General features: G+C 41.3%; 1 protein-coding gene across 7 annotated transcripts in view; it reads right to left on the minus strand.

The window, feature by feature from the left end:
* Positions 1 to 1,455: 1,455 nt before the first annotated feature.
* The window catches only part of LOC309677149 (protocadherin alpha-C2-like), a gene marked incomplete at its 5' end in the record, with an annotated part of 101,543 nt that continues 76,622 nt past the window's right edge, over positions 1,456 to 26,376 (minus strand). For all 7 annotated transcript variants that reach the window (XM_082489890.1, XM_082489891.1, XM_082489893.1 and 4 more), the window contains one exon: positions 1,456 to 1,894. In XM_082489890.1, coding sequence (XP_082346016.1) covers positions 1,584 to 1,894 — 311 coding nt within the window. In that variant the 3' untranslated portion in view covers positions 1,456 to 1,583. The remainder of the gene's footprint in view (positions 1,895 to 26,376) is intronic.

Genomic DNA, 26,376 nt, shown 5'->3' on the forward strand with positions numbered 1-26,376 from the left:
AAAAAACTTATAATCAACAGTGGCTTAAAAAATTAACACTACTCCACTTTTTCACAAGTGTACAAAAAAGAAATAATGAATTTACATTCAACGGTAAAGCTTAAAGTCCACTCTAATAATAGTTGCATTGACATTCACATACACAAGCACAGAATAAATATTTCAGGATTCTTATAAGAGCATATAGCATACATACAGTACTTGAATTTTACATAATGAGTGTTAGTAGGGTCAGAAATTCATAATCTCATAGAAAAGTAAAACTAAAATCAGAAAAGGTTGTGTGGGAGGTAACACCAAGGTACTGCACAGAGCTAGCAGGTTATTAAATCCATTTGTGTGAGGAGTTTGCTTCTGCTTCTTCATGTTAGGACAGTTTGATTGCAAAGGTGTATTCAAAGTGCAGATTAATGTAAAAAAAAAAAAAAAAAAAAAGAGAAGATATTCTTGTATTAATACATGCAAGAGGCAGCCCCCAAGTCACCCGACAGAATAAAGCTGTTATTGGCAAGTGGCCGATATAATACAGATGTTTCAGGCAATTTTTCTAAAGCACTTTAATAGCAGCAATTGTAATTTATAATGGCTCTAGACTGACTTCTGTTTGGGTTAAAGGGCATCATATTTCTTTAACATTTACAGCTATATTTCTTTATAAATAAATATCTCAAATAACAAATAGCATAGTTAACGTTTTTTTTCTCTCTTTTGCATAAGTGTCGTGGAAAAACTCTGACCTTTTCAGAGACATAATGTGCAAAATAACGTTCGAGTGGCAATAGGGACACAGAACATCACAGTTACATTCCTGGGATGTCAGCCGAGCCCTTCTTACACTCTGAGGGCTAGCCTTGCCAGGGTAATGCAGGGCTTTAAGGGACAATTTTCCCAATGGCTTGCTTGGTAAGAGATAAAATTTATGATATCTTAAAGAGCTGTAAATTTGAGGTTTTATTTGCAGGAGTGTGTACAATACGTCATGTATAGGACTCAGTATTTCCACACAGTGACTTTTCAAGATTTGAAAAGTCTGGTCATCTCCTTTCAGACATTTCCTCCCCAGCCTGAACATCTTTGAACATTTGTGTTCATTAGGTGTCTCCTCTGTTGCATATTTACCAGCTCTTCTTGCATTTTATAATCTGATCTCGTATCACCTAGCTGACATCTGCACACAAATATTTCCAATCAGATAGAGGGTGCACAACATTAAAACTTTTAAACCTGTCCTGTAAGTGTCATCAAGACAGGAGCACAGGAACCACAGTGCAGAGTCCAACCTCTCACTGGCTGTACTGTGAAGATTCTCCTTTTCGGCGTAGGAGAAAGGAAACTTGTGTCTGCTTTTTAGATTCTGAAAACAAGCCAGAGTGGAGAAAAAGAGTTAACACCAGACTTAATAAAGCTTTTAAGACAAAACCTGTTAAGCAATTTAGACAGATACTGTGATTTTCTTGCTGATTTTCTCAAGCCTGTACATACAGGAAATTTATAACAGTAGGAAGAAGTTAGGAGTTGCTACATAGGAGAAATCTGCCATTATTACAAAAACTGGCTAAGTTGGTTCTTTCAGTATAAACCCCTCACTGGTCACTGTTCTCAGTGGTGCTGTTGCCCTTTTCTTTTTTCTCCTGAGTCTTGTTTCCCTTCTTCTTTTTCTTCTTTTTCTTCGTCTCTTCCTTCTTGCCAAAGGTTATGAAGTCACTTTTGTCAATTTGGCTGTTTGGTGGCTCCTGCCGGATGGAGATGATTGCAGGAGATCCTGGGATAATGAATTTGTCTGGCAACTCACCAGGACCACCTTGTTTGGGATTGCCCGGTCCAAATTTAAAGGTCCAGCTGTTGCTGTTCACACCAGCTCCCACTGGGGGGGACACCTCTCCTGCCTCAGGTTCTGAAAAAGTCAAAACAGCAAGAAAAGTTTAAAGCATCGTTAAATGCAAGCACTCGGTGAATATCAGCTTCCTATTTGAAAGCTATGGCTTTAGCCTGGCTCTACATGGACTCTTGGTTGACTGGCTGCTCGTCTGGGTGTTATCAACTGGTTCTTAGCCAGGCTGCTCAATGCTAGTACGCACTGTAGTGTTTTATAGGATGAAACACAAGCACGTGTATTGCGTGGCACAAAAGGGTATGTTTGAGGGTGTCAAGTCTTTTGGAAAATGGTTAGAGGAGTGTCCAGAACAGGGGAAGTCAGCCTTGCCAGTACACACATCCACACTGGATATCTCAGCAAACCATCCTGTCAGCTGAGTCCAGGATTCCTCGTGGAAGGAATGAGTTGGTGCATCCCAGAGGAACCTGAGTCAACTAGCATGTATGTATGTATGTGTGTACTTATGCATGCAATGTGGCTGATCAGCAGACATGGCCCTACAGCAAAAACAGGAGTGACCTGAATTGCCTGGGCAGAGATACCGCAGGACTCCTTCAACCAGGGTGCAGAGTCTGGTCTCAGAAATATTCATGGTCTTCTTCAAGGCAAGGCTTTAACAACCCCTTCCCTTTTGCCAGGAAGCAGAGTGACTCTTCTAAGAGAGTTGTAAAGTTTTTCTAAACTATAAACTTACAAGAAAAATGGGAAATCAGAAAGGGCTGGTGCCAAATTTGTGGTAAGCTGTCAAGAATGGTTCAGAAATAAACAATACTGCAGTGAGTTCTCAAACCGGGAAAGCCCTCGCTATTATGTTTCTTTTTTCTTGTGGTAATATACAACATAAAGGCTGAAGAACACCAGACTGGTGACGGGTTTGGCACATGGATTCTTTGTAAAGGTGGCGAAGTGACTGCTTTTACAATGTGATGTTCAAATAAGAATTAGAAGAGCCTGTACACTTCTTTTTCCCCTAAGACTGTATTTAATGATGAAGAAGATTTGACTTTATGTTCTTTCCAGGAACTGCTGAAGTTGTTTTAGTGACCTTAACCTCCCGAGTCTCAAATATCTTATTATTAATACCTATTATTAATGTGGAGCTTCCTCTATTTGATCAGTTGTAGATTTTCTGTAAACTTCCAACAGTTGTAACTATCAGCTTCAGATTTTTTTACATGTTTGTTGTTGGTAATAGCAATGTCCTAGCAAGCTCTTTCATACTAAACACATTAATATGAACCGACTTTCATTTCTGCTTATTAAAGTATTTTGGTTGGGTACATTTCATATCACTTCTGTTTCTTCAAGATGATAAATTACAAAGGTGAATGTTGTGTGTCTTGGCCTTTTTCCAAATTATTAATCAATTGTCATTCTCCGGCAATACAAAAATGTGAGCTTTCTTATTGTACATAATAAATTAAGCCCCATTTGACAAATAAATCCTTTCTCCTTCACAACAAGCCCATAAAACATTCATTCCAAATAACACTGGCCCAAACCCAATGCTGTTTTCCTGTTCCTGGCAGGAAAAAAAAAAAAACAGCCAAAGGTGACCTCAAATAATTTTTGAACCGTCTTTCCCCTGGTTGGGGAGAGCCCTGTAGCAGTGAATAGTCCAAAAACTGCTTTGAAGTGCACAGGGTTACAACACCCGCTGTTGTCACCCTGTCACCTATGTGCCACCACAGCACAGAGGAAATAACATGGTGTGTGGTCGTGCTATTTTGACATGAGCATATCAGGCTAATGACAGGAGATGAGACAATAACAGTGACCTTATATTATCCATTTTACCACACAAATACAGTAATATGCAAGAACAGAGGGTATCCTTAAAGTACAGCATCTTTTTCCTTGCATGAAAACCTTTGCCAGTCTAACAGGGTGCACATACACGTCTGCATTATTGAAATCTAATTGAGAACAGGATACTGACCCTTTAATCTGGTTCTGCCTAGACAAATCCACTCACCAGATGAAGTCAGTAACATTTATCACAAAGCCATTTGGCATAACGTATCCAAACAAACCCATCATTATCTACCCTGGAATCAGAATTCTGTCAAGCTAAAGACTAAGCGGGCTTACTTGCATTTCTGCGTGTTTTTTTCCCAGCCCCTGAATATGTTTGCTGTCCATACAGACTACGCATTTTAATACTCCTTAATACTCACTAAGCTAAAGGAAACTAATTATCCTTACAGCTGTGTGGAGAGCTCACATACAAGCAGACAGAGACAGACAGAACTTAGTGAGTTAATAGCCATCATTTCCTATGAGTGGGGTTTAAACAACCTCCTCAAGAAATTTCCCTTCTGAGTGATTTACCTGATAACAAGTGTGTTTTATCCGTATTGGCAGGCTGAAAGGTCACAGTTCAACTGTACTAACAATGTTGTATGTTTAGGCATTTCAGATCAAGGATAAATGTCAATTACCACCTAGTTTCCAGAGCTTTCTTAAACATCTCTTCTGTTTCGTATCAGCAGGAATTTAACAACAAAACTTTCCACTTGGATGTTATTTTGCATTTAACAGGATTAGTTGTACTTCTCTTGTATATTTTCTGGGTCTTATTGAATGCTCTAAAGTTGATTATTAAACTTAGAGGAAAATCTAAATCAAATCTGCCAGCTATATTTATACTACTTAATTTAAAACATTATACTGCTCTTCATCCTACAGCGTAGCGTGGTTTTGCCAGAGTTCCTACACAAAAGCACAGAGTCTGGCCATTTCCTGGTGTAACTCGAAGGATTACTTTGGAGAATGACCCCCTTATTCTCAAGGAATATGACAGCCTTCGTGTTCACTGACCGAATGATTTATTTTTAAAATGCACGCATGCAGCCAAACCCAAAATCTAGGCTGCACCTGCAGCTCCTGATGCTTCTTCGCTGTGTGTCTACACGCTAAAATGGGAGATGAACTTTTCACCCCTTCCATTTCCTTGTACTCTTACCAAAATACAAGTGTCTCAGTAGACTTTAAATGGAACCTAGAGCAACAGGAACTCTGCAGTTGAGTAGATCTTATATTTAGTTGGGAGGAAAGGCCTTCTGGGTTGCCTTTCAAAATACTTCTTTTTCTATCCAGTGACTGTTGTCTGAAATGCACAGGCAGATCTACATACAAAAATCCTCACATCCGAAATCACATTTCTGAAAGCTTGAAGCAGTAGGGTATGGTGTCCACCTACTTTTTTCTCTTCCAGAGGCATTTACACGTTATAAGCTGTAGCTCTCTACCTCTCACAGAACTTGAAAAACATACACATCTCGGTCAATAGGCACTTGTTCAACAAATCCTAATTGCTCTGAAAGTACCCGGTTTCCTACACATTGTCAGATAGAAAGTGTCATGTGGATGTCATAGGCTCCAAGAGCCCAGAAAGACAGCAGGTTGCACATAAGCTGCGTCACCTTGCTGAGCACAGAGCTTCTTGTTCGCGTGGTCCATGCAGCCCTGGTCTCAGGACCCAGGTTTTTCAGAGGTACCTAACTCTCCTCATGCTCTGTGCAGGGAGCCCAGGCACCTACTACAAGGAACAGCATCCCTAGAAGTTAACTTGTAGTAGTTTTTTTTCCTAGGTGTCACCCACAGAGTAAAGTATCCCTTTTCTAAATTCAGCCACCAAAGAAGTAGGCATCCAATCTAAACTGTCTAATTTAGTTCTTGCTATACAGTCTATAAAAAGAGACAGAAGGCAGTTCAACCCACCTAGCTTCAATGCCTGTTTTTATATGCACTGAATTTTCTTTGTTCCTCTCCTCTCTCTGCTGGAGCTGTGTTACCTTTGCTTCTTTAACTACAGATAGAGCCCAGAGCTAACTTTTGTATGGCTAGTGCAAAAGGAGCTGAATTTCACCCTCAGGAGCAAGCTAAGCAGCATCATGGCTTGAGGGATATTGTACTAATGACCATGCCAGAGTATTTTAAAAAAATTAAAATTTGAAACTAATCTCTTTAATAGTGACAGCCACAAAAATCCTGTGCAACTACTTGCAAGATGAGGCCACTTTCTCAGCCCTAATCCCTTCATGGGATTTTCATTTAGGGAGGCATTGGCATCATCTGGTCAGAAACACCTGAGAAAGCTCAGCCATATTGTTAAGGTTGCACCATGTCCACCCCTTAAAAGGGTACATTTTAGTTATGACAGCAATAACACCAGTACACTTCAGGTCTCGAGCGGTACTCTACTGCAAAACTTCAAAGTACAGGTCTGTCACTGAGATTTACAGTGCTGTCTTCTCAGATGCGGCATTTGCAAATTCACTCCATTGAAGGGTCGGCTTTCATCAGCTTGTGAAACCATCCGAGCTAATACGCAAGTGGAACAAAGCTGAAATGCTGAGTGATGGGTACAAACAGCCTGAAACTGAGACGTCGTCTAAATTTGGGGGAAAATGCCTGCTCAGAGAACATGTCATCACTCCACCCACAAATCAATATCCCATCAGGTCTGGGCAAAGACTGAAGTTTCTATCTCACTGACATTTTTCACTCTTTTCAGGGGGGAAAGTGTTCTTTTCTTGTCCCTCTATAGCCCCACAGCTCCAATCTGGTGTTTACTAGGAACAGGTGGTGCTTACTTCCCATAATGCGAGCTGGCCATATATTCTGTCATGTACATCATCTCTACCTCCTATGCCTCTGCTGCTTTCTTAAAGAACCTTTGTCAGAAGAAGGCTAACTTGTGTTAGAACAGATGTGCCCCTGCACAAGGGGGACAAGAGGAAAGCATTTCTGTGCAGCTCTGTCTCCCTGCAGAGACATTTTTGACTGTGTGACATGCTCAGCCAAGACAGCAGCTTGCTTTCGCTCTGTTCCACCCCTCCCCACTCACCACTTTGTCCCTGTCTCTAAAAATTCAGTGGCTCATGGACTCAGGAGATCATTTAGATAAAAGCTTTCAATCAAACCATCTATTATTATTAAGTTTAAAGGAAATATTTTTCAATTTTTTTTTCTAGACACCAGAACATGCTGATTAAAGCCACTGTGAGACTAGGAATGCCCCATCATTAATCCCAGACCCTTCTGCGCGCAGGTCAAAGTAGCAAAACACATTAATTAAATGAATTTATTTAAAACTGAGATCAGGCAATAAGCAGGAAGCAAACTGCAGAGAAAGCTAGTGATTAACCTGATTTTTCTCTTCCCTGCCTCCTCCACTGATGTTGTACTGACTGCAGCTTCTGCCTCTGGCAGGCTTAATGAATATTCACCGTTATAAAGAGTCTGACATTGTGCACTGATTCCGAAACAGCACATCAAATGCAAAGAGCATGCACTGAAAAACCCTCTCTGTCATTTAGAGGATGTCTGCGGACATTCTGGCTTCACTGATCATCCCTAAGCCTTTTGGGGATTAAAATGCCCATTTAATCTTTTTTATTATTAATAAATAAAAAAAAAAAAAAACAAAGCCAAACCCACAACCAACGACACAACAAAGAAAGCAAATAAAAATCCATCATCAACATGATAAAATGGCAGATACTGAATTGAAAGACAGAGAAACGATTCAGTCAGAACAAAGTTGAACCATTTTAACTATCAGTTTGCCAAACAGTCCCAACCATCTCTAAAGGCTATATCAATTTGCAGTCCTAAGGAAAAAAAAAAGAAATAAATAATTCCCACTCTCTGCCCTTCCATCTGTTTGACCTGTTCTGCCCTAATGATTCAGAGACAGGAGGAATGAACAAAATGAAAACTTCTCCCCACCAAGGGTGCCTGCAGCTTTAATCCATTGCTTGGATTTAAAGTCAGTAACATTAAACACGGTAATTATAGCACATATGTTGTGGGAGCTCTGTAAGCCCCCACTGCTCCAACATCCAGATAAAAAGTGGGGGGCGGGCACGGAGGTCACTTCCAGCTCAGTCTCAGGTTACTGTCCAAGCTAACGCTGCAATTTAATTTAGATTATCTACCTCATTATAAGAAAACAATCTTCCGTGGCTGTGTATTAAAGCAACTGTCTCAGCTACCAAATAGCCCTGCTAGCATATGCTGAGAGATGCGAAAGCAAAAATTGATTTGCTTGCTACCGCAGCCTGCTGTGGACAGAGCACAACAAATGGCTTCTCGCAGCTGCTGAAGAAGCAAACAGTGCCCAGTGCCTGCAGCCCCAAGCTCCTCTCAGTCTCTTTTCACTAAAAGAGGCTTTCCCTCCCACGAAACCATCAACCTTCTCAGGTAACATACTTTTAGCACTGTACTTATGCCCAGTCCTACTCCCACTGGTAGAATTTGTCTTGGAGAGCACCAGTTAGTGCTTGCTCAGCACAAGCTTTAACCTTTTCCTCACCAAACTGAGGACTAAATTGCTGCATCACCGAGACAGCATGTGCACACATCCCGGATGCTCCATATCATCTTTCCAGCTCTAATTGGATGCTGGCCTCGGCAGGATGCAGCATGGGAATATTTGTGTCGCCTGCACAAGTTTTTAGGGAGACACTACTCCTGCAATATAAGGTAGACGGATTTTTATTTGGGCATTTCACCATACCTGCAGGCCCACAGCGACCATTTTTAAGAGTTCATAGTTGAAAACAAGCCAAAAAAAAAAAACTCCAAACCAACCAACCAGATGATTTTCACCTTCTAAATGCAATGTAAATATAGTGTGGGCAGCTAGAGCATCAGCCCTTCTGCCCTTGTTTTAATGCAAACAGTAAAGGGCAGTGAATAGGGCAGGAAAACTGGAGTCGGTGTTGGGGAGACTGCTGTGCCCCTCAGTACCTGGGAAGGGAGAGGTGGTGTGGGAAGAAGCTGGGGATGACGCTTCCTCTGAGGACCAGCAGCGAGTTGTCCTCACCACAGTTCCCCCCATCTCCTCCAAAGAAAAGGCTTTTCTTTGCCTTCATGTCAAACCAGGCACTATGTAGCCTCCTTAAATGCCCTAAACTTGAACCGACTTGAGCAGCAAACAGCCACCGAGGCCTCCACTGAGGGCTGATTTTAGGTAACACATACCAAAAATGTGGACTTTGAGATAAATCTTTAAAAACTGGGATGTCTGATTTATGGCTCAAATCTCCCTCTGGATGTGACCAGGAGGGAAGCGGCATTCTAACTGCTTTCAGCTGACTGGTGCTGTGTGGGGGTGCTGCCTCTATTATATAAAGACATTAAATATTGCAAAGAGAGCAAAAGTCATTGCAGAAGACAAAGCTCCAAATGTCGGGAGGGCAGAAGCAGATCTGTGCACTGCTTAGTCTGTATTACGGAAAGCCAATTCTGGTTAGTGTGTTCTGTCAAATTGAAATAAAAAATAATTTAATTCTTACATGCAAGCACTTTTATGTGAAAGACAACAGGCTCGCAGACCATCATAAATCCTGCTGTGAAGGTGAAAAGGAGGAAGCATTTCCTGGCTGCTGCTGCAGCCTCTAACAGTATTCTGCAGAGAGCCAACTCCCTCCTCCCCTTGCTCTCTGCTAGATGAGCTATTGAACTGAGGCCAAGAGCACAGACTATCCATCCTATCTATCCAGTCACCTCCTGCCACTGGAGGCCACTCCGCTGCTATGGGGTGATCACAGGATCAGCAGCTTGGACTCCTGTCTACAGCCACTGCAAGCCACCTTCTGCCTCAGCCTCTACCTCGATGGGTGGCTGTGACTGATTCCCAAAAGGAAAATCTCATGTTGGGGATTTCAGCTTACCTGAATAAAAGACAGAAGGCAGGATTAGATGTTCTCCTAGTGTCAGATCTTCTGGACAGGACTAGTTTGTTTTTATTTGTGTACACCTTGGAGGGTGAACACTCCTAAGAGAATTCAGTTGAATTCAGTTCCTTCTCCTTACCCTCAACAAAACCATTTACCAAGTACCAGGCTCTACACCTATGAAAACCTTCTGCAGGTAAACTTACCCTAGCACAGCCCATATTACTGCTGGTGCCCAAAGAGGCCAGAGCCCAGCATGGCTGCCAAAGCCCAGCACTCATAGGCAAAAGAGAATCCCCACTTTTTAACTGAGCATCGTTAATAGAAAGACAGTAACTATGGAAACTTGAAGCATCAATTTTAGTCTTTCGAAGCAGAATCTAATTTTAACCAAGTAATTGGATGCTTGAAGCAGTAGTGAAAGCAAAAGGGACACATTTATTTCAGTGCTTTTAGAAGCATCTATTTTAAACATGAATGAATGTGTGAGCTTCATCATTTAGAAATGACAGCACATAACAGATCACAGACAACTCAGAAATGGTCTCAAAACATAACTTTTTTTTTTCTTTCTTCATCATCTATGTTTATCTTACAGGCTTCAACCATTCCTTTTGAATATGGCTCCCACCCCAGCAACCCAAACCATTGTAATCTGCAGGCCAGATGACTACAGTGTGAAGCTTTCTGCTTGGATCTTCCCTTCAAAAAACACACAAAGCTTCCAAGAGTGGAAAATGCAGTGCCTTGTCTCTCAGAGGTTGAAGGTGGCTCTGTGCTCTAAAGCTCAGAGCTGGAACCTGTTCCCTAGCTCCCTCTGGCTCTGATCACAAAAAAAAAGGGATAATTTTACTGGTATTTTATGAATGAAAATTGAAACTAGCCTTTTCTCTAGCTGGACCATACAGGGGAAAAAAGGGTACTGTTACTGTTTAGTTTAGTTTGGTTTTGTTATTCTGATTCTCACTGATAAGGCTGTTAGCCAGCAACCTGCCCTAAAAGGGATGTGTTACACTTTGATACCATCCACAGGAAGGGGCTGTAAAACTGAAGACATCACAGGCTTCAAAACAGACTCTGGCAGTCACAGCCCTCTTTCCCTTCCACAATATATATGTCACATTAGCAGCTTCCTGTCATCTCCTGTTAAGATCACATCCCATTATTATTCCTTTTTACTGATACGGGATGAATGGGGCTAATAATATTTCATATCAGCTAGAAAGGAATCTTAATTAAATGTGACCAGTAACTGCTAATACAAAATGATAAGCCCCCTGGATAAGCAACCTACGCTATTTCGCTATTTTTCAGAATCCTTTAAATGTTCTTGGAGAATAAAATGGAGGTGACTTTGCAAAGACTCCCCACATCCATTCTCCTACTGCAGAAATACCTTTGCTCCTTCAAGTGGTTGTGAGGTCCACACTTAGAGGACTTTTTCTTAGGTTGTAGGTAAATCCAGATATTATGATCATTTAGAGTCATCTGGGTCTGTAACCTGCTGTACTGATGAGATGAACCAGACTGACTGCCCTGGAAGTCTGGACCTACTGTATCATGGCTCCAAGCCTTCTACCTGGCTGTCCTTCCCTACAACTAAAGGCGTCCTCTCTTAACTGAAAGGACACTACCTGCTTGACCCATATGATGAAAAGCTTGCATTTGGTTTTCAACAGATGTGTATCTGTGTAAGAATTTAATAGATCTGCATGCACATCTGCATGCTCTGGCTGGCTGTTGAAAGCCAATTTAAATATGTTTATGAATCTCCTAACTTGTTCAGTGCTTTATTCTACTTGGTCACATAAACTGAAATCACAAATTGCTAGGTGATGTGCTGTAAAGGCCATATAATGCTAAAACAAAATAAATTTAACAAAGAGATTACTTGAGGGGGGATGATACAGCATTATGGAATATTAAGGTATGGTTATCTAAGTAAAGATGAGATCAAAGTTGGCAGTTGCTTGAAATGGATGGCAACATACTGCAACAGCCATTTTAAGAAAGTTGCAGATGCCTTTTGTGCCCTATCTCTAGGACTACACTGTCTTAAATATTCACCAGGTGGCAAGTATTAAGTGTTGGAGGCTTAACACATGCAAAAAGTGGGTAGATCCACCTCTGTTAATTTTTTATCACTGTAACCTTTCCAGAATAGACCCCTCATAATCCCAGTTTAAGAGTTAGTAAATTACCTACTTCATTTTCAACTATTTTTATTTTAATTTTATAGCCCCAGTCATGATTTAAGCCAAGCATTTTTCCCTCTGTGGAACAATTGGAGAAATGGCTCAGGCTTGTCCTTCCACATAAAATGGTGCTTTACGTTATACACAGGAACTGCTCATTTGCTAATGAACTCTCTTTCAAGAAAGGCATTGCTCTAACAGTTGTAGCAACATATCAAAAACTTATTTATATAATACGCCTGCCATTTCACTTCTCTGAAGGAAATATTAAAAATGGAAGAACTGGCTTGAAATTAACAGAAAGATCAAATCTGGGAAATGAATTATTACACATAAAGTGTAATGGATGTAAAATGGATGTCAGAGCAAAGTAAGGAAAATTAACTTCATTTCTACATTATTGCTTAATGAAGGCTGACTTAGAAAAAAAAAATCCTATCCTGATTAAATTTTAGAAAATTCACATTTCTTATAGCTATGATTGCTTTAAATGAAAAGGGAGGGAGAAAATCAAGTACAGACTGTATCTGGATTGATAGCATAGTTACTTTCCTTGCAAGAAATGAGTCATATGCCCAGGTAACTAGGACAAGCTGTCAAAGAATAGAGACACTTAAAAGATTTTAGTGGTTAAAAAGGCTAAAAGGTGATGTCATTGCTTCTTGAATCCTTCACTTCAAAGGGAATTTGAAATTACCATCTGGTGGGATCTACGTGTAGAATATTAAAAAAAAAAAACAACAAAAACAACACTGAATGGAAGTCTAAACTTTTGTTGTCACATTGTAATTGTGTGTATATACATACATGTTAATACACAATTGGCTCATTTGTTTTGAATTTGTGTGATTGTTGAGGACGTGAGTGACTGGCTTCTTAATTGTTACATATATGCTCTACATGTATAGTGCACTCAGAACGATGCAGAGAGCAACTCCTGACAGCAACTGGGACCACCATGGAGTGTCAGCCTCATGTATGCCAATCCGTAATATAGTCACATCTCTGAACTGCAGCAGATGGGGACCTGTGCATGGCACTTCTTTAGGAGAAAGGAAAGCGGTGACAAAGGTGCACGCATTGACACATTCTTTGCATAAATTGTGGCCTGCTAATACCCACAGTAGTCCTTCAGACAGGGGGACATACATAACGTAAAGACAATGTTTCTTTCAGAAACTATAGGCCAAATTAGATGTTTACGCCTCAGGAACACTTTAAAGATTGATTTGAGTTGTAAAATGCAATTCCATCAAAGCCATTGCAATCAGGGCCTCCTGAACCAGTCCTTGTGCTTCTGAGGATGGGCCAAGCCCTCTCCCACCTCAAAGAACACCCCATTTTCCTCAGTCACGCCGCTACCAGGTCAGGTCATGGAGGAAAGGGCTTGTTACATTATCAGCCCTGTATCTGGAATAGTACCTTAATGGGCAGTAGGTCCCAGTCCATTTTAATCCATGCAGACCACTCAAGTTCACAGGGTCCTGATGTGCAGTGCACATATGTCAGATCATATGATGACGAATGCATGTTCCTGCTATACCAGGCAACACTGTTGCCCCAGTCAGGGATCCCTGGTGCCAGGCAAACCAACTGACCCACCTGCTCTCCATATATCTCAACTGACTGCATTTGGTGTATGAGTTGGCAATATTTGCAATTCTTCATTGCAAAGGTGTGAGACCAGCATATGTCAGCAGGGGAGCACAAAGCCAAAAGAGCTTCACCCCCCCCTTCATAAAGGGGAATTTTTGTCAGCTATTACTATACGTTCCCTCACTGGAAAGGGTTAAAAAAAAGACAACTTCTGCAGCAAAAGGCCAGTTGTCTGGACAGCAGAAAGAGCAGCCATTCATTAATCTTGATATGCCTTGTCCCACTAAGCACTCGGTGTAAATGGCTGCAATCCTTACATTGCTTCCCTACAATCCAGGACTGCAGCACTGAACCTAACTGAAACATATTCCCTTTACACCAGACTTAAAGAAGAAATGGCTTGGGGTAGCCAGCAGAAACATAGTTTGTGACAACAAGGAGAAAAAAGCTCTATTTATAACTCTTCCTGCTGACACATGGAATAGCACACCCTTCATTCAAGCATACACGCAGCTGCTCAGTGGCTGGAATTTCTGCAGTGGCTTAGAGACTGGAGGAAGTGCAATCAAAGCACATATACTGTGTACCAAGGAGAAAAGACAGCAAAAGGATGCTTTAAAATGCTTTGCTTGATCTAGTTCATTCTACTCACCAGGGAGGCACACAACTCAATTTTACATTCAAAAACATGCATGCATATTTACTGAAACTAGCAGTAATATTTAATAACTCTTCCTGTAAAAACAGTATAATCACACATGCAGATCTTCGACAAGCGGCTATCGACAATTTTTGCATCAGCAACTATCCAATTTGCATCTCTAGTGGAAAAATTCAGTGAACAGGCAAAAAGATTTGTATCTCTGTGGATGAGCAAATCTGCCAGTTGCTTAGAGCTGATGTGTCAGTCTTCAGGAGGGGACAATAACTGGAGAGAGGACAAATATTTAGGCTCAATAGCAAATACTGACATGAGCCATATAGCCTTACCCACAGTATCTGAGAGAAATAAATAGCAGAAATGAATTATGATGGCTTTACTCTTTTTTTTTTTTTTGCAGAGGCCAGAGTTTTCTCTTTGGCACATAAATATTTTTTAGAGATACAGACACAATTAAAAAAAAAAAAAAAGGTGAGAGGGGATGCTAACAATGTGTCAACAAAACAACTGTTTATAAATACTGAAAATAATCTGTTAATTGCTTGGCTGCACTCTTCAGGGCCTCAGTCATTCATCAAAGTATATCAAATGGTGCCAGGTGGGATGACTTTCCCCTTGAAGAAGCTGAGATAAACTCATTGATACAAGGACCCAAAGTCACCTGATTGGACAATTAGGTCTGCAACTGCGCCCAAACCTGCAGAGCTTTCTTAAGGCAAAACCCACTATTTTTCCCCTCTGTAAATAACTTAGGCATCTGTTCATACTCCTCCCAAATATATTTCGTGTTCCTGCCTGCAGCTTTGATTTAGCACTTGTCTTCAGAAGCCAAAGAGAATCACCCTTTCTTGCCTCCTAATCCTCAAATATCACAAGCTTCTCTGTAAGTTTTCTTGCAGCTCCTCCAAGTAATTCTGCTTTGGCCTCAGTAGAAAAGCTGCATTAAGAAAGAAAAATGCTGAGCAGGTGGCACTGCCATAGTCTAACACACAGAGAATGGAATCAAGCTTGTTCCCTTGTGGCTGTTGTATTTTAATCACAATTAAATAATGAAAGAGCATAAACTGCAGCCTGAATTTTCTCATGTAGCTTTTTCTACCCATGTGAGATTTTTGTGTCTCTAGTCTTTGCACTGTGGGATCATGTCATGCCCATTCATCCTGCCAATTCTCAGAATATTTGTCACTGTCCTTAAGTATCAGTAGTTTTGTGATTTTGTGAGGTTTCACGGGGGGGGCTGAAGTTACTTTTGGCTGCTAATGCATCAGAAAGCAAATACAAGGAACTAATTATTTGGGATTGGTTTTTTTTTTAATCGTAATTTTTAAAACAATCTCTACTTGAGACTTATGTTTTGAGTGTTTGGGATTGGCAGCATAGGACTGACCGAATGCAATTTCATGGTCTGTTTATCCATCCTATTCTCTAGACCATCACGCATTTAATAACAGGTGCTCTTCTTTACCCTCGCATCTGTGACAAACGGAACATGCCATGCATGCGTTACTGCTGCAGAGAAAGCAACTGCCTTCATAAATTTAATTCCAGTCAACGAAGAGCTCGTGTCTGAGAATCACAGAACTGAGTAATCGATAATCACGGTCTGCAAGACAGAAAAATATCTTCTGATGGCTTCATTCAAAGTTGTGCACTGTTTTCTGGATTCTTTTTCAGCATTCCAGTATTATGCTGCTTCCCTAAAAGCTGCGTGGACCAACACTGTTACCCTGCATAACTCTATCTGGCACTTGACCTGAATATGTTTCTCCCGATTAGGCAGTGACATTCTCATCTGGAAACTCTGTTTGTACATTCAAACTGTTGTCTCAGCATAAAGGTGTACCTGAGTTATTCTGAAAACCCAGCTGAATGTTTGCTGGGATGTACTGTCTGTACCTCAAAAACTTTAGCAATTAGTATGGTTTGGAAGCTTTCACTTCCAGATTCCAGCTTCTGCTGCAGCTTATGCCTCCCAGCCTATTTGTTATGAAGTGATGGGTGTCTGTCAAGTGGTGGGAGGGACAAACCTCCACACCGCAAATAACACAACATCTTTTTCCATAACTACCAACTTCAGCAGAAAAATTAAATATGATTAACACACAAATAAGAAATATCTAGTGGCCACTATCCTTGATTCTTCCAGGTCAAAGATGAAAAACAAGCAGACCTGCAAAGGATGTAGACGTTTCTGCCAAGGACCTCTCCTCTGCAGTAAACAGGAGACCTCACTGCCGGGTGCAACAATTTGCCCCCTTTCACAAATACTAAATTTATCTTAACAACCAAATATTCCCCTTACCTTAATCCATGTTAGATATTTTTCATATTTGCCATCAGAATTGCACAGTCTCAGCCAACATGTTCTGTATGAAAAAAACCCCTGCAACAGTTGCCTCTTTTCAGAGTGAATAAAGGCCATTCAAAATGCAAACAATCCTCTCTTGTCTCCTCAGTTCATCTGTGAAAGTAGAAGGAATTTGTACAGAGCCCAGAAGGTCACAGATTCATTATCTGCCAGAGGAGAAAGCAAGCTCTGCTCTACAGGAATACCTGTTCACAGTTTCGAGAGTAATACTCTCAGCATCTGAGCTGACCTTAACTATTAACCCAACATACGAAGTGAGCAGTTGTGCATCCAAAAGTCAGGACCAAGGATATCTAAAAATTCACAGTCCAGCAGTAGCACTATATGTTGAACATTGGCTTGACTAGCGTGCCAAAATTTTTGTAGAAAACTGTATTTATACGTTCACAAAAATTAATACCATAGAATTAATACAGCTCCACTTTTTACCGGTAATTACTCTGAACTGCACAATAGCCCATTCTCTCATGCATGCTACATGATGGCCGCTAAACTTTTTGAAGGTTCAAATGCTGCTCCAGCACTATATAATCTCAGAATTTAACAAAATCAAATCTATAATCTCTGTGGGTTTAGAAAAATCCTGGGAGGGTGTCGTGGTTTAGGCCAAAATCCACTACTGGGGACCTGGGGGACCCCAAATGGGACCAACAGATGCTCCCCTCTACCCCTCTTCAAAGAGAGAGGCAGAGGAGGAAAAAGAGACTTATGAGTTTAGAAGGAACTGAACTACTTTAAAGAAATATTAATAATAAAATCAAAAGAAATAATGAAATATATACAAAACCATATCAAGCTCTTACCTTGACTTCAGTAAAGCATTTGACACAGTCTCCCACAGCATCCTCATGGCTAAACTGAGGAAGTGTGGACTGGATGACCGGATAATTAGGTGGACTGTGAACTGGCTGAAGGAGAGAAGCCAGAGAGTCGTAGTCAATGGGGCAGAGTCCAGTTGGAGGCCGGTAACCAGTGGAGTGCCTCAAGGGTCGGTACTGGGGCCCATATTATTCAATATATTCATCAATGATTTAGATGAGGGAATTGAGTGTACTATCAGCAAGTTTGCTGATGACACTAAGCTGGGAGGAGTGGCTGACACACCAGAGGGCTGTGCTGCCATCCAGAGAGACTTGGACAGGCTGGAGATTTGGGCAGGGAATAACTTAATGAAATACAACAAGGGAAAGTGTAGGGTCCTACATCTGGGCAGAAACAACCCCAGGTTCCAGTATAGGATGGGGAGCTACCTGTTAGAGAGCAGTGTAGAGGAAAGGGACCTGGGGGTCCTGGTGGACAGCAGGATGACCATGAGCCAGCACTGTGCCCTTGTGGCCAAGAAGGCCAATGGCATCCTGGGCTGTATTAGAAGGGGGGTGGTTAGCAGATCGAGAGAGGTCCTCCTTCCCCTCTACTCTGCCCTGGTGAGACCGCATCTGGAATATTGTGTCCAGTTCTGGGCCCCTCAGTTCAAGAAGGACACAGAGCTGCTGGAGAGAGTCCAGCGTAGGGCAACTAAGATGATTAAGGGAGTGGAGCATCTCCCTTATGAGGAAAGACTGAGGGAGCTGGGTCTCTTTAGTTTGGAGAAGAGGAGACTGAGGGGTGATCTTATTAGCGTTTATAAATATATAAAGGGGGAATGTCATGAGGATGGAGCCAGGCTCTTCTCAGTCCATGATAGGACAAGGGGTAATGGATTCAAGCTGGAACACAAGAGGTTCCACTTAAATTTGAGAAGAAACTTCTTCTCAGTGAGGGTGACAGAGCACTGGAACAGGCTGCCCAGGGAGGTTGTGGAGTCTCCTTCTCTGGAGACATTCAAAACTTGCCTGGACGCCTTCCTGTGCAACCTCATCTAGGCGTTCCTGCTCCGACAGGGGGATTGGACTAGATGATCTTTTGAGGTCCCTTCCAATCCCTAGCATACTGTGATACTGTGAGATGACAATCACGACACCAGCTGGCACAGGGGCAGTCCCAGGCTGGGCTCAGTGACAGACAGGAACTGGATTCTGGATCTGCATTCAGGATCAGGATCACCGGCAGATGAACAGAGTCCGCCTCAGATGTCAGCCATTGAAGGAAGAGAAAGCTGACCCTTTGATCCCTCATCTTTTATACTGAGCATGAGGCAGATGGGATGGAATACCCTGTTGGTCAGTTTTGGGTCACCTGTCCTGTCCGCTCCTCCCCACAGGTGGGACCTCACTATGCTTTTTCGCTTCCGACCCTCCAACGGGGCAAATAACAAAGTTGGTTGGCCTTGGGGGTTATGGCAATAAGTGTAAGCAGGAGCCTCTCTGCATACCATGCCTGGGCATCAGCTATAAACAATTGGTCTTATCACTCTGAGAGAGTGAATATTGTCTGCAAAATATGCTGTTAATTTCAGTAGTTAGAAGAGGCCCAACTAAGAAGCAAAGTTACTGAACAAAATTGCTTGTGTTTTACCTCAAACCAGGACAGAGGGAAAAAGAAGAAAGGAAAAAGAATCATAACTCTGATGATATAAAAAAAAAAAAAAAAACAACAAACAAGGAGTTTCATTTTTTTAAATCAGATACTCTTTGGATACTTGACTACTAAGTTTTATACCCGGGACTGGTAATGATTAATTTTCAAAGAACATCTCAAGTATAATGTCCTGCACAGCTCAAAGGAAAGGCTATTGCTGTGAAGACCAAGTGGTAGAATAAATACTTAATTACTATTTTCTCCAATTCCCAGCCTGTACCTCAAAAGTAGATGTGTGACCAGTCCAATGCAATCTTGCCCTTTTTTGCCCGAATCCATCAGCATATTACCCAAATCCCAGGCAGCAGTATCAAAGACTGCTGAAATCTTTGGAAAAATAATTCGGTCTTCCAGGCACTGTGTGACATTAAGGGAAGACATCAACTAGATTGGGCAATCTACATTCCATAAATGAGCTAAAAATAAAAGACACAGGTAATTAGGAGTCTCCAGACAACCCTCACCACAACCTCAGCATTTTAGTTCTTCGACAGGAGCACGTACAGGTAAGAAAATGACTGTGTAAGGAGCCCATGTAAGGAGAGAACGGCCACTTGCTTGAGTAGTACAGAGCCTCACTTCCCTTAGAAAGCACAGGCTAAGCATGCAAGTAAGATTTTCACTTGTTTCCAGGATTCAGAAGAAAACCTGAGGCTTTTCCACAACAGTAACCAGATAACCTGTTTGTTTCAGTACAAAGAGAAAACAATGAGATTTCACAGAAGTCCAGGTCTTACTGGTCTTGGTTTAGGCCTGCTTCTAGAGTATGAGAAGCAGAGAGAGTCTACATGCATGAATCGCAATGGTTCAAAGATGCCACAAGGAAGGGCATGCCAAGTCTCTCCATGGGGAGTCCCTGTTCTTGGAAAGGAAACCCCAAGGGCAACAGGAAGCTACGGCTTGGGGAGGACAAGGAACACGAGCTGTGCTTCAAAGAGAACAGAATATACACATATTTCCTGCTCCCCACTCAGATCTTCTGTCCCCTCTATCAAATAAATGGTAAGGATGCTAAAAGCAACAGCTTAGTGCATGAAAATAATGCTGATTACCTAAAAGTATGATACAAATGCATGAAAATAGCACCGTCACTTCAACAGAATGGAGGAAAGAGAGAGAAAAATAGAGCAAACATATGTGGGATTACATAAAAAAAAAAATTAGGGCCATGTAGATGAAGAATTCATCAGAAGTGAAGGATCAATACACGAGGATCTCCTCTCTACTGAGAAATCATCAGAAAACCTGTAGCTAAAAGGGTTAATGCTGTAGGAAGGACAATGAATACAGGCAGGAACTCTGAATGATTTTTTTTTACTCTTTCAAGAATCTGGTCTTGTTGCATTATTGCATGTAAACAATCTGAAAGGCTTCCTGGATACTGATAGGAAAGTACAGAACTTAAAAAGGTGGTTGGTGACATTATGAACTGATTACTCCCTTCCTGTCCTCTGATCTGGGCTGGTCCATTCAGGCTCTCAGTCTCCTGTGGACTACTGGAGTTTTCAGAAGTTAGCATTATTCAAATTTCTTCTGCCTTATTCACCTTCAGTCCTACAATCAGTAGAAAGAGGCATTTCTAGGGTATGATCCAGGGATTTTCCTCCAGGCTTTCTTTCTTTTCCACTAAAATGGTAATTTAGTACCATTTCCCTAAATGGGTACCATTCAGATGTCTTATCAATAGTAAAAAAATCTTTCAAGCCTTAATGCTCTTAAGCATTCACTCCCAGAAATGCCTACCAAAAGCAGAGACAAAGGCAGTCAGCCACTCTGATGAGTCCTCTCATTCTGTCTGTCAGAACACAGTCCTTGCACAACAGTCACGGAAGGCTGTCTTGGGCAGACCAATGTGTCCTCAGACAGTGGAAATAGCTGATTTTTTTTTTTTTTCCAATGAGTTGTCAATGCAGATTCTCACTTTGCCTGTAAGTTTTTAAATAATTATTTGGCTGTGGATATGCTTTTTGAATTTTAGTGGATATGACAGTTTCTTTTCTTCACAGACACTGTTCTTTCTGCAGTGGTATTACTACATCTGATGGCCATCTGCATTTCATTAGTTTCAGGAACTTCACAGTGGATTCTGTTTTGACTTCAGCATGCTCTTAGAAACATATCCTTAGAGGGCATGGGAAGGGCAGGAAGAATCCATGATGAGTTCTCCCTCCTCTCTTATGAATATGCTCATGCAGCGCTGCAAACATGTTCAAGGCTTGCTCTGCCTGATATGATGAATTCCAAACAATCATGTCTCATGGTTAGTGGGTTTCTTCTCAACAGTCTGCAATTGCCCACCAGCCATTAAATAGTTCTGCTAATACAACACAAGCATTTGGTCACGTTTTCCAATCCAATATTGCTGCTTATCAGTATTGCTGCTTATACTGCAGCTGGTAGCACAATCCATCTGAAATAGAATTGGTCATTAATCAAGTAGACTGGCTGCACATGTGGCAGCTGCATGCCTGGTAGCTCTTTCTGACTGGCATATCTACTAAGCATGTCTGGGTCTGATAAAATCATACCATAGGTCTCATCTTCACTGTAAGTTTCCACATCACCAGGTGGATTCTTGTACCTAGTTCTTCTTAGGCTGGGTAGCTACAGTATCCAGACTTACAGTAAACCTATTTCCATACACAGTGTCACTGCTTGTCTTTCCCAGGACAGGGCAAAGGTTATAGTCTTAACTAAGAACGCAGAAGTCATAGTTCTGTGTATTTTGGCCTCCACAGATGTCAACATTTCTGGTAGTCATGATATGCTACTTCAGTAATAGTGAAAAAGGAACTTGGTGAACATAATTCAGCTGATCTGTCTTAGCTACCTTCCCTAGGAAGGGACAAACTAAGTTTAACATGTCATTTATCTCCATCAGAATTTGCTTGAGCTCACAAGTTTGTGCGACCAACTGGGATGCTACCGTTTACTCCACATGCGACTAAAGTTAAACCAAAAATCCACCCCCTGTTTTTTTCCCGATTCTTAGTTTCTTACATGTTGACCTGGTACACTTGTCTTGTGTTCATAGCAGTCAAATGTTGATCCATCTCCTACAGACTTGAGCATTTCTCTGATGCATCTTGTGCTTTTTCTGATTTTTTTTCTTTTTTGTTTGAGTGGCCCCAAAGCCAGATTCACTGACTGTTGCAATGCTTATCCACACCTGAGGCTCTGCATAAGCAAACCAGGGAGTACAAATGGGAGAAGTGTTCAGTATTTTGTGCAAGTTCCCTGTGATATGGAGGAGCCATGCATCCTGAGCACAGCCTCAGTTGTTGTTACAGCATAGTTGTAACCCATCTGTGCATCATCTCTAATTTCAGAAATTAGTGTCTCCACTGGAGTTCTATGTTTGTTCTTCGTGCAGATATCTATGCAAAATTCTACTTCATAAATATACTTCAAAAATAAGATATTTTAGGAGAATTAATTCCATCAGGGGATTATTATACTTCTCAAACCCCTTATCAAATGCTTTGTTATCCTTGGACATAGTATCTCTTTCATTGTTTGTGGTGTTCTTACTCAGAAAACAAAAGTCCTTATCTGTCACGATCAACTCTACAACAAGATCAGTTCTTGTTTCCTCTTTCTGCCATCATGTTTTCACAAGGTTGATTCTCTACAAGCACGACAGTCCTTTGTTCTGAAGATGTAGTTCAAGGCATTTAGTCCGTGGTATCCCTACCCCTTTTTGTGCCAGTATTAGTTCTCATCAGCGGCTAATTGAGTTGAAAATTAAGCCTACACAAACCTTTTCAGGCAGAGCAGCTCCCTGAACCAGCTAACTGTATAGTCAGTGGAGAAACAATGACAATTTGAGAGAGGAATGGAATGTATGGTAGGAACTAAAAGAAAAACCAGAAACCCCAGACTTAGACTGGTATAAGCTGATATGGACCTACATAAAGCCCATCCATTTAGTCCACATGCAGGCAAGTTCTCCCCTGATACAGGCCTCACTTATCTTCCCTGCCAGCTGCCTCCGTATTTCTTGGAATACAAGCTGGGTAAGATCAAGGAAGTATGCCATTGTCCTGAAGTTGAAACCTGACTCTTCTTTAAATTAAAATTACTTGCGGTAACACAGGTAGGACTATAAACATCAGGACAGAGATCAGCTTCCTAGTGCTTCCTCCAAACTCTGCTTTGTGCAGCCTCTCTCCTCCCTCCATCCTCTACAACCTTGCTAAACCATCAACCTAAAAAAAAAAAAAAAAAAAGACAAATCGAGCAGCAAAAATCTGTCATGCTCATGATAGCGCTGTGCTTTTCTGCTTTGTAGGGATTTTTCTTTTGGTTTCCTAGCAACTCTGCAGCCCAGCTTGGCAGTGATTTTGTACTGAGCACTAGTTAACCTAGGGTTGTTGCAGCTCTTCTTAAAGAGATGCTTTAGACTCTTAACTGCCTTTCTCTCCTTTAATGCACAAAGGCAGATTAGTATGAAGCAGGAAGAAACACCTGCATTTTACTTTTACCCACATTCCATCCTCTGATGATTTTTTACCCCATACGAAGGAACTGTGGAGACTTCTTAAACCAGTATTTAATTCAAACTAATCAAGGGAAATAAACACATGGAAAGGAGAATTCGCAGATTAGAGTGAAGTTGTTATCAAAGATCTCCTTACATCATAGCTATGAAGGACCCAGATGTAGTTTCTACAATGTCTGTCACAAACACTTATCAGCTGGGAATGGGAAAAAGCAAAAATACGAGGAAAGAATAAGGAGGTTAATGTAAACCTTTATAAGAATTAAGCTTTTAAAATTATATTTGACATATAATTTGAAGATTCATAAAAATGCATCAAGAAATAAACAATCATAACACCAGTATTGATGGCTGGGAATATGTTTTCCACTGAGAACAGCTACGAGGCTGGCAGAAATGCTCTGAGCTTCCCATCATGCTGTCTAGCCAACATGCCTCAGAAAAGATCAGAAGCTGACCTGCACGGATTTAGTCTGCATGACCCACTGGCCTCCCTGCCAGGGCTGCCAATTAGTTTCAGTTGTGATAATGTTTTCTCTGATGTGGCAAATTGCCTGTGGGGAACTGGATTAGGACCACCAAATTACTTTGCCTGTAAACCCAGAAGTAACTAGTTCTCTTTCCCATTAACAGGTCTTCTAGATAGGTTTAGCTGTAATTTGAAAGTCTGTACACTGAGATAAATATACTGATTTACAGCATAGAACAACAGAAACATGATTTATTCTGTCTCCAAACTTCACTGCTGAAAATAGTTTTACTATGTAACCGCACCTGCATTCTTCACAGGAGTAAAGACAAGGATCCAGAGTGGACCATACACGGTGTGGTCCTTGTGAAACTCTGTAACCTTTCTTGCCCCACAGGAAATAAGCTCAATTAAATGCAAAAGGTGATGTTCATCATGATGCTTCATTTCTCCCAACTGCAGTGAAGTCTGGGAATAACTGAGGCAGATAATCTGACACTAATGCTATCCATTTATTTTAATTCTTCTGTTTCCAGCTACACATGTGGGAGACTCTGCTACCTACTTAGCATAAATTTGCAGCAAGATAATAATCTACCAAGAACAGGTAATTTTTGCCACGAAGAGATGACATTATATACGATAACCAGAAAGAGCAAATCCCTTAGAAACCTAATGAGTAGTGCAGTGCTAGCACACTACTCCTGTTGATAGTCTACATGTGTCATAGTTGCAGGTTACTTCTTTGGGTGAGCTTATCCTCTACGTGTGACTGAATACCTTTGACTCCAGGCATTTGGAAAGAGGACCGCTTACCATTACAGTCTGTCTGCTTATGCTGTCTGAGATGAAATGGTATAGTGAACACTGAAGACAAAGTATTCAGTTATTGTAATTATTCATTCTGACCTCTGAAACGCCATTATAGGCGTGCAAGTTGATTTACCACTAAAATGATAGCCTCTTGTTCCTGGGAGCATCCAGGATCATGGAAAAGTAATACAGCCCAAGACAGTGAAAAACTGAGAGCAGGAAGGAGAGGAACGGAATTTGCAACTGCAAATCCTGAGATGTGTTTAATGTGTAATGTTCCTTGGTAATGAAAAATCCAGTTTGGATTTTCTGCCTTAAAAGCAATGTTGTATGGTCTGCAGGCAGTGTTTGAAGGAAACCTGGGGGAGGAGTTGTTAATTGTGCATTTTTTGGTATTATGATAATATTTTTAATAAAGGTTTTGCCATTTTCCACTCACTACCTTTGTTCAAAATCCCTCAAATTTTATTGTAAGTCTTACAACATTCTGTTCTTCCTTAAAGATGAGCTGCCATATTCAAGTGATTATATGCAACAAAAATATCAGAAATTTGAATCAAGAACTAAAGAAGGTTCAGGACTTTTCTAATTGTTTTTTTTTTTAGCTCAGTCTATGGTTTCTTGATTTCCAAGTGCCTCCCAATGTATTAAAAATCTGAATGTGAAATTTCTGCTGAAATTACCAGAGCAGAGCTTGCCTCTTAGAAATAACTAGGTATTTCTTTCTCAAGGTTTGAGCAACCTAGCTACAATAAGCAATCCACAGGACCAGACTGGGCACCAGGCCAAGGGGGTGTGATTACAGGTTAAGAAGGTATAACCTAAGGCAAAATCCCTCAGCCAGATCTAGTAACCACAGGGACAAATGCAGAGAGGGAAGGGCAGGGGACCTCTCTTGCCATTAATTGTCTAAGTGAGCCTAAGGAGATTAGCTGCACAATTAGGTATTTAATCAGTGCCACTCCCAGCCTGTCTTGTGTGTGCTTCAGTATTATACTCCTGAAATCTGACCTTTACATGGAGATTGAACTCCCTTTGCAGCCCCTCAAATCCCACTCCACTTCATGCAACAGCTCCAACAGAGTCTGTGAATCCATTGGCACAAGATTTGCTTGCCAGTCAACAAATCTGGCTTGATTTTTCAAGAGCCCCTTTTCTTAACAGTCAAAAAACCAAATCACGGGAGGCAGGCACAAGACAGAACTGGGCCACTGATAACAGCAAATGAAGCACTTGCTCTGTTCCTAATAACAAACAACCAAAATATAAGCAATTTAATTTCATCACATTCAAACCACTACCAGTGAATTCTGTTCCAGCTCCAGCCTCCTTGACAGCGGTTGGTATGGGATGAACCGCTGCTGTTAACTGTTTTGCTCTGATCACTGCTTGGTATCTGATCTAGCACGGGGTGTTGAGCTAGGGCATGCAGGCTCTGCACAAGGTCCCACCAGCCGCACCGTCTCCCCTGCATCTCTGAACCTGTCCTATCTACCTGTGCAAGTAGAAGCAGCACACTATTTTTCTCAGCATAAACACAGAGAAACAATTTCCACAATACCACAAAGGGTTTGTGGGTTTTGTTTTCTTCCTAATCAACCCATTTATTTTGCTAGCTGTATGTGCATGCTAAGAGGGGATGCTTTTAGGGATGGGTGACTGTAATTATACAAGACAAGAACAGAGAAGCTG

The sequence above is a fragment of the Vanellus vanellus genome, assembly GCF_965231255.1.
Source record: "Vanellus vanellus genome assembly, chromosome: 13".
Lineage (NCBI taxonomy): Eukaryota > Metazoa > Chordata > Aves > Charadriiformes > Charadriidae > Vanellus > Vanellus vanellus.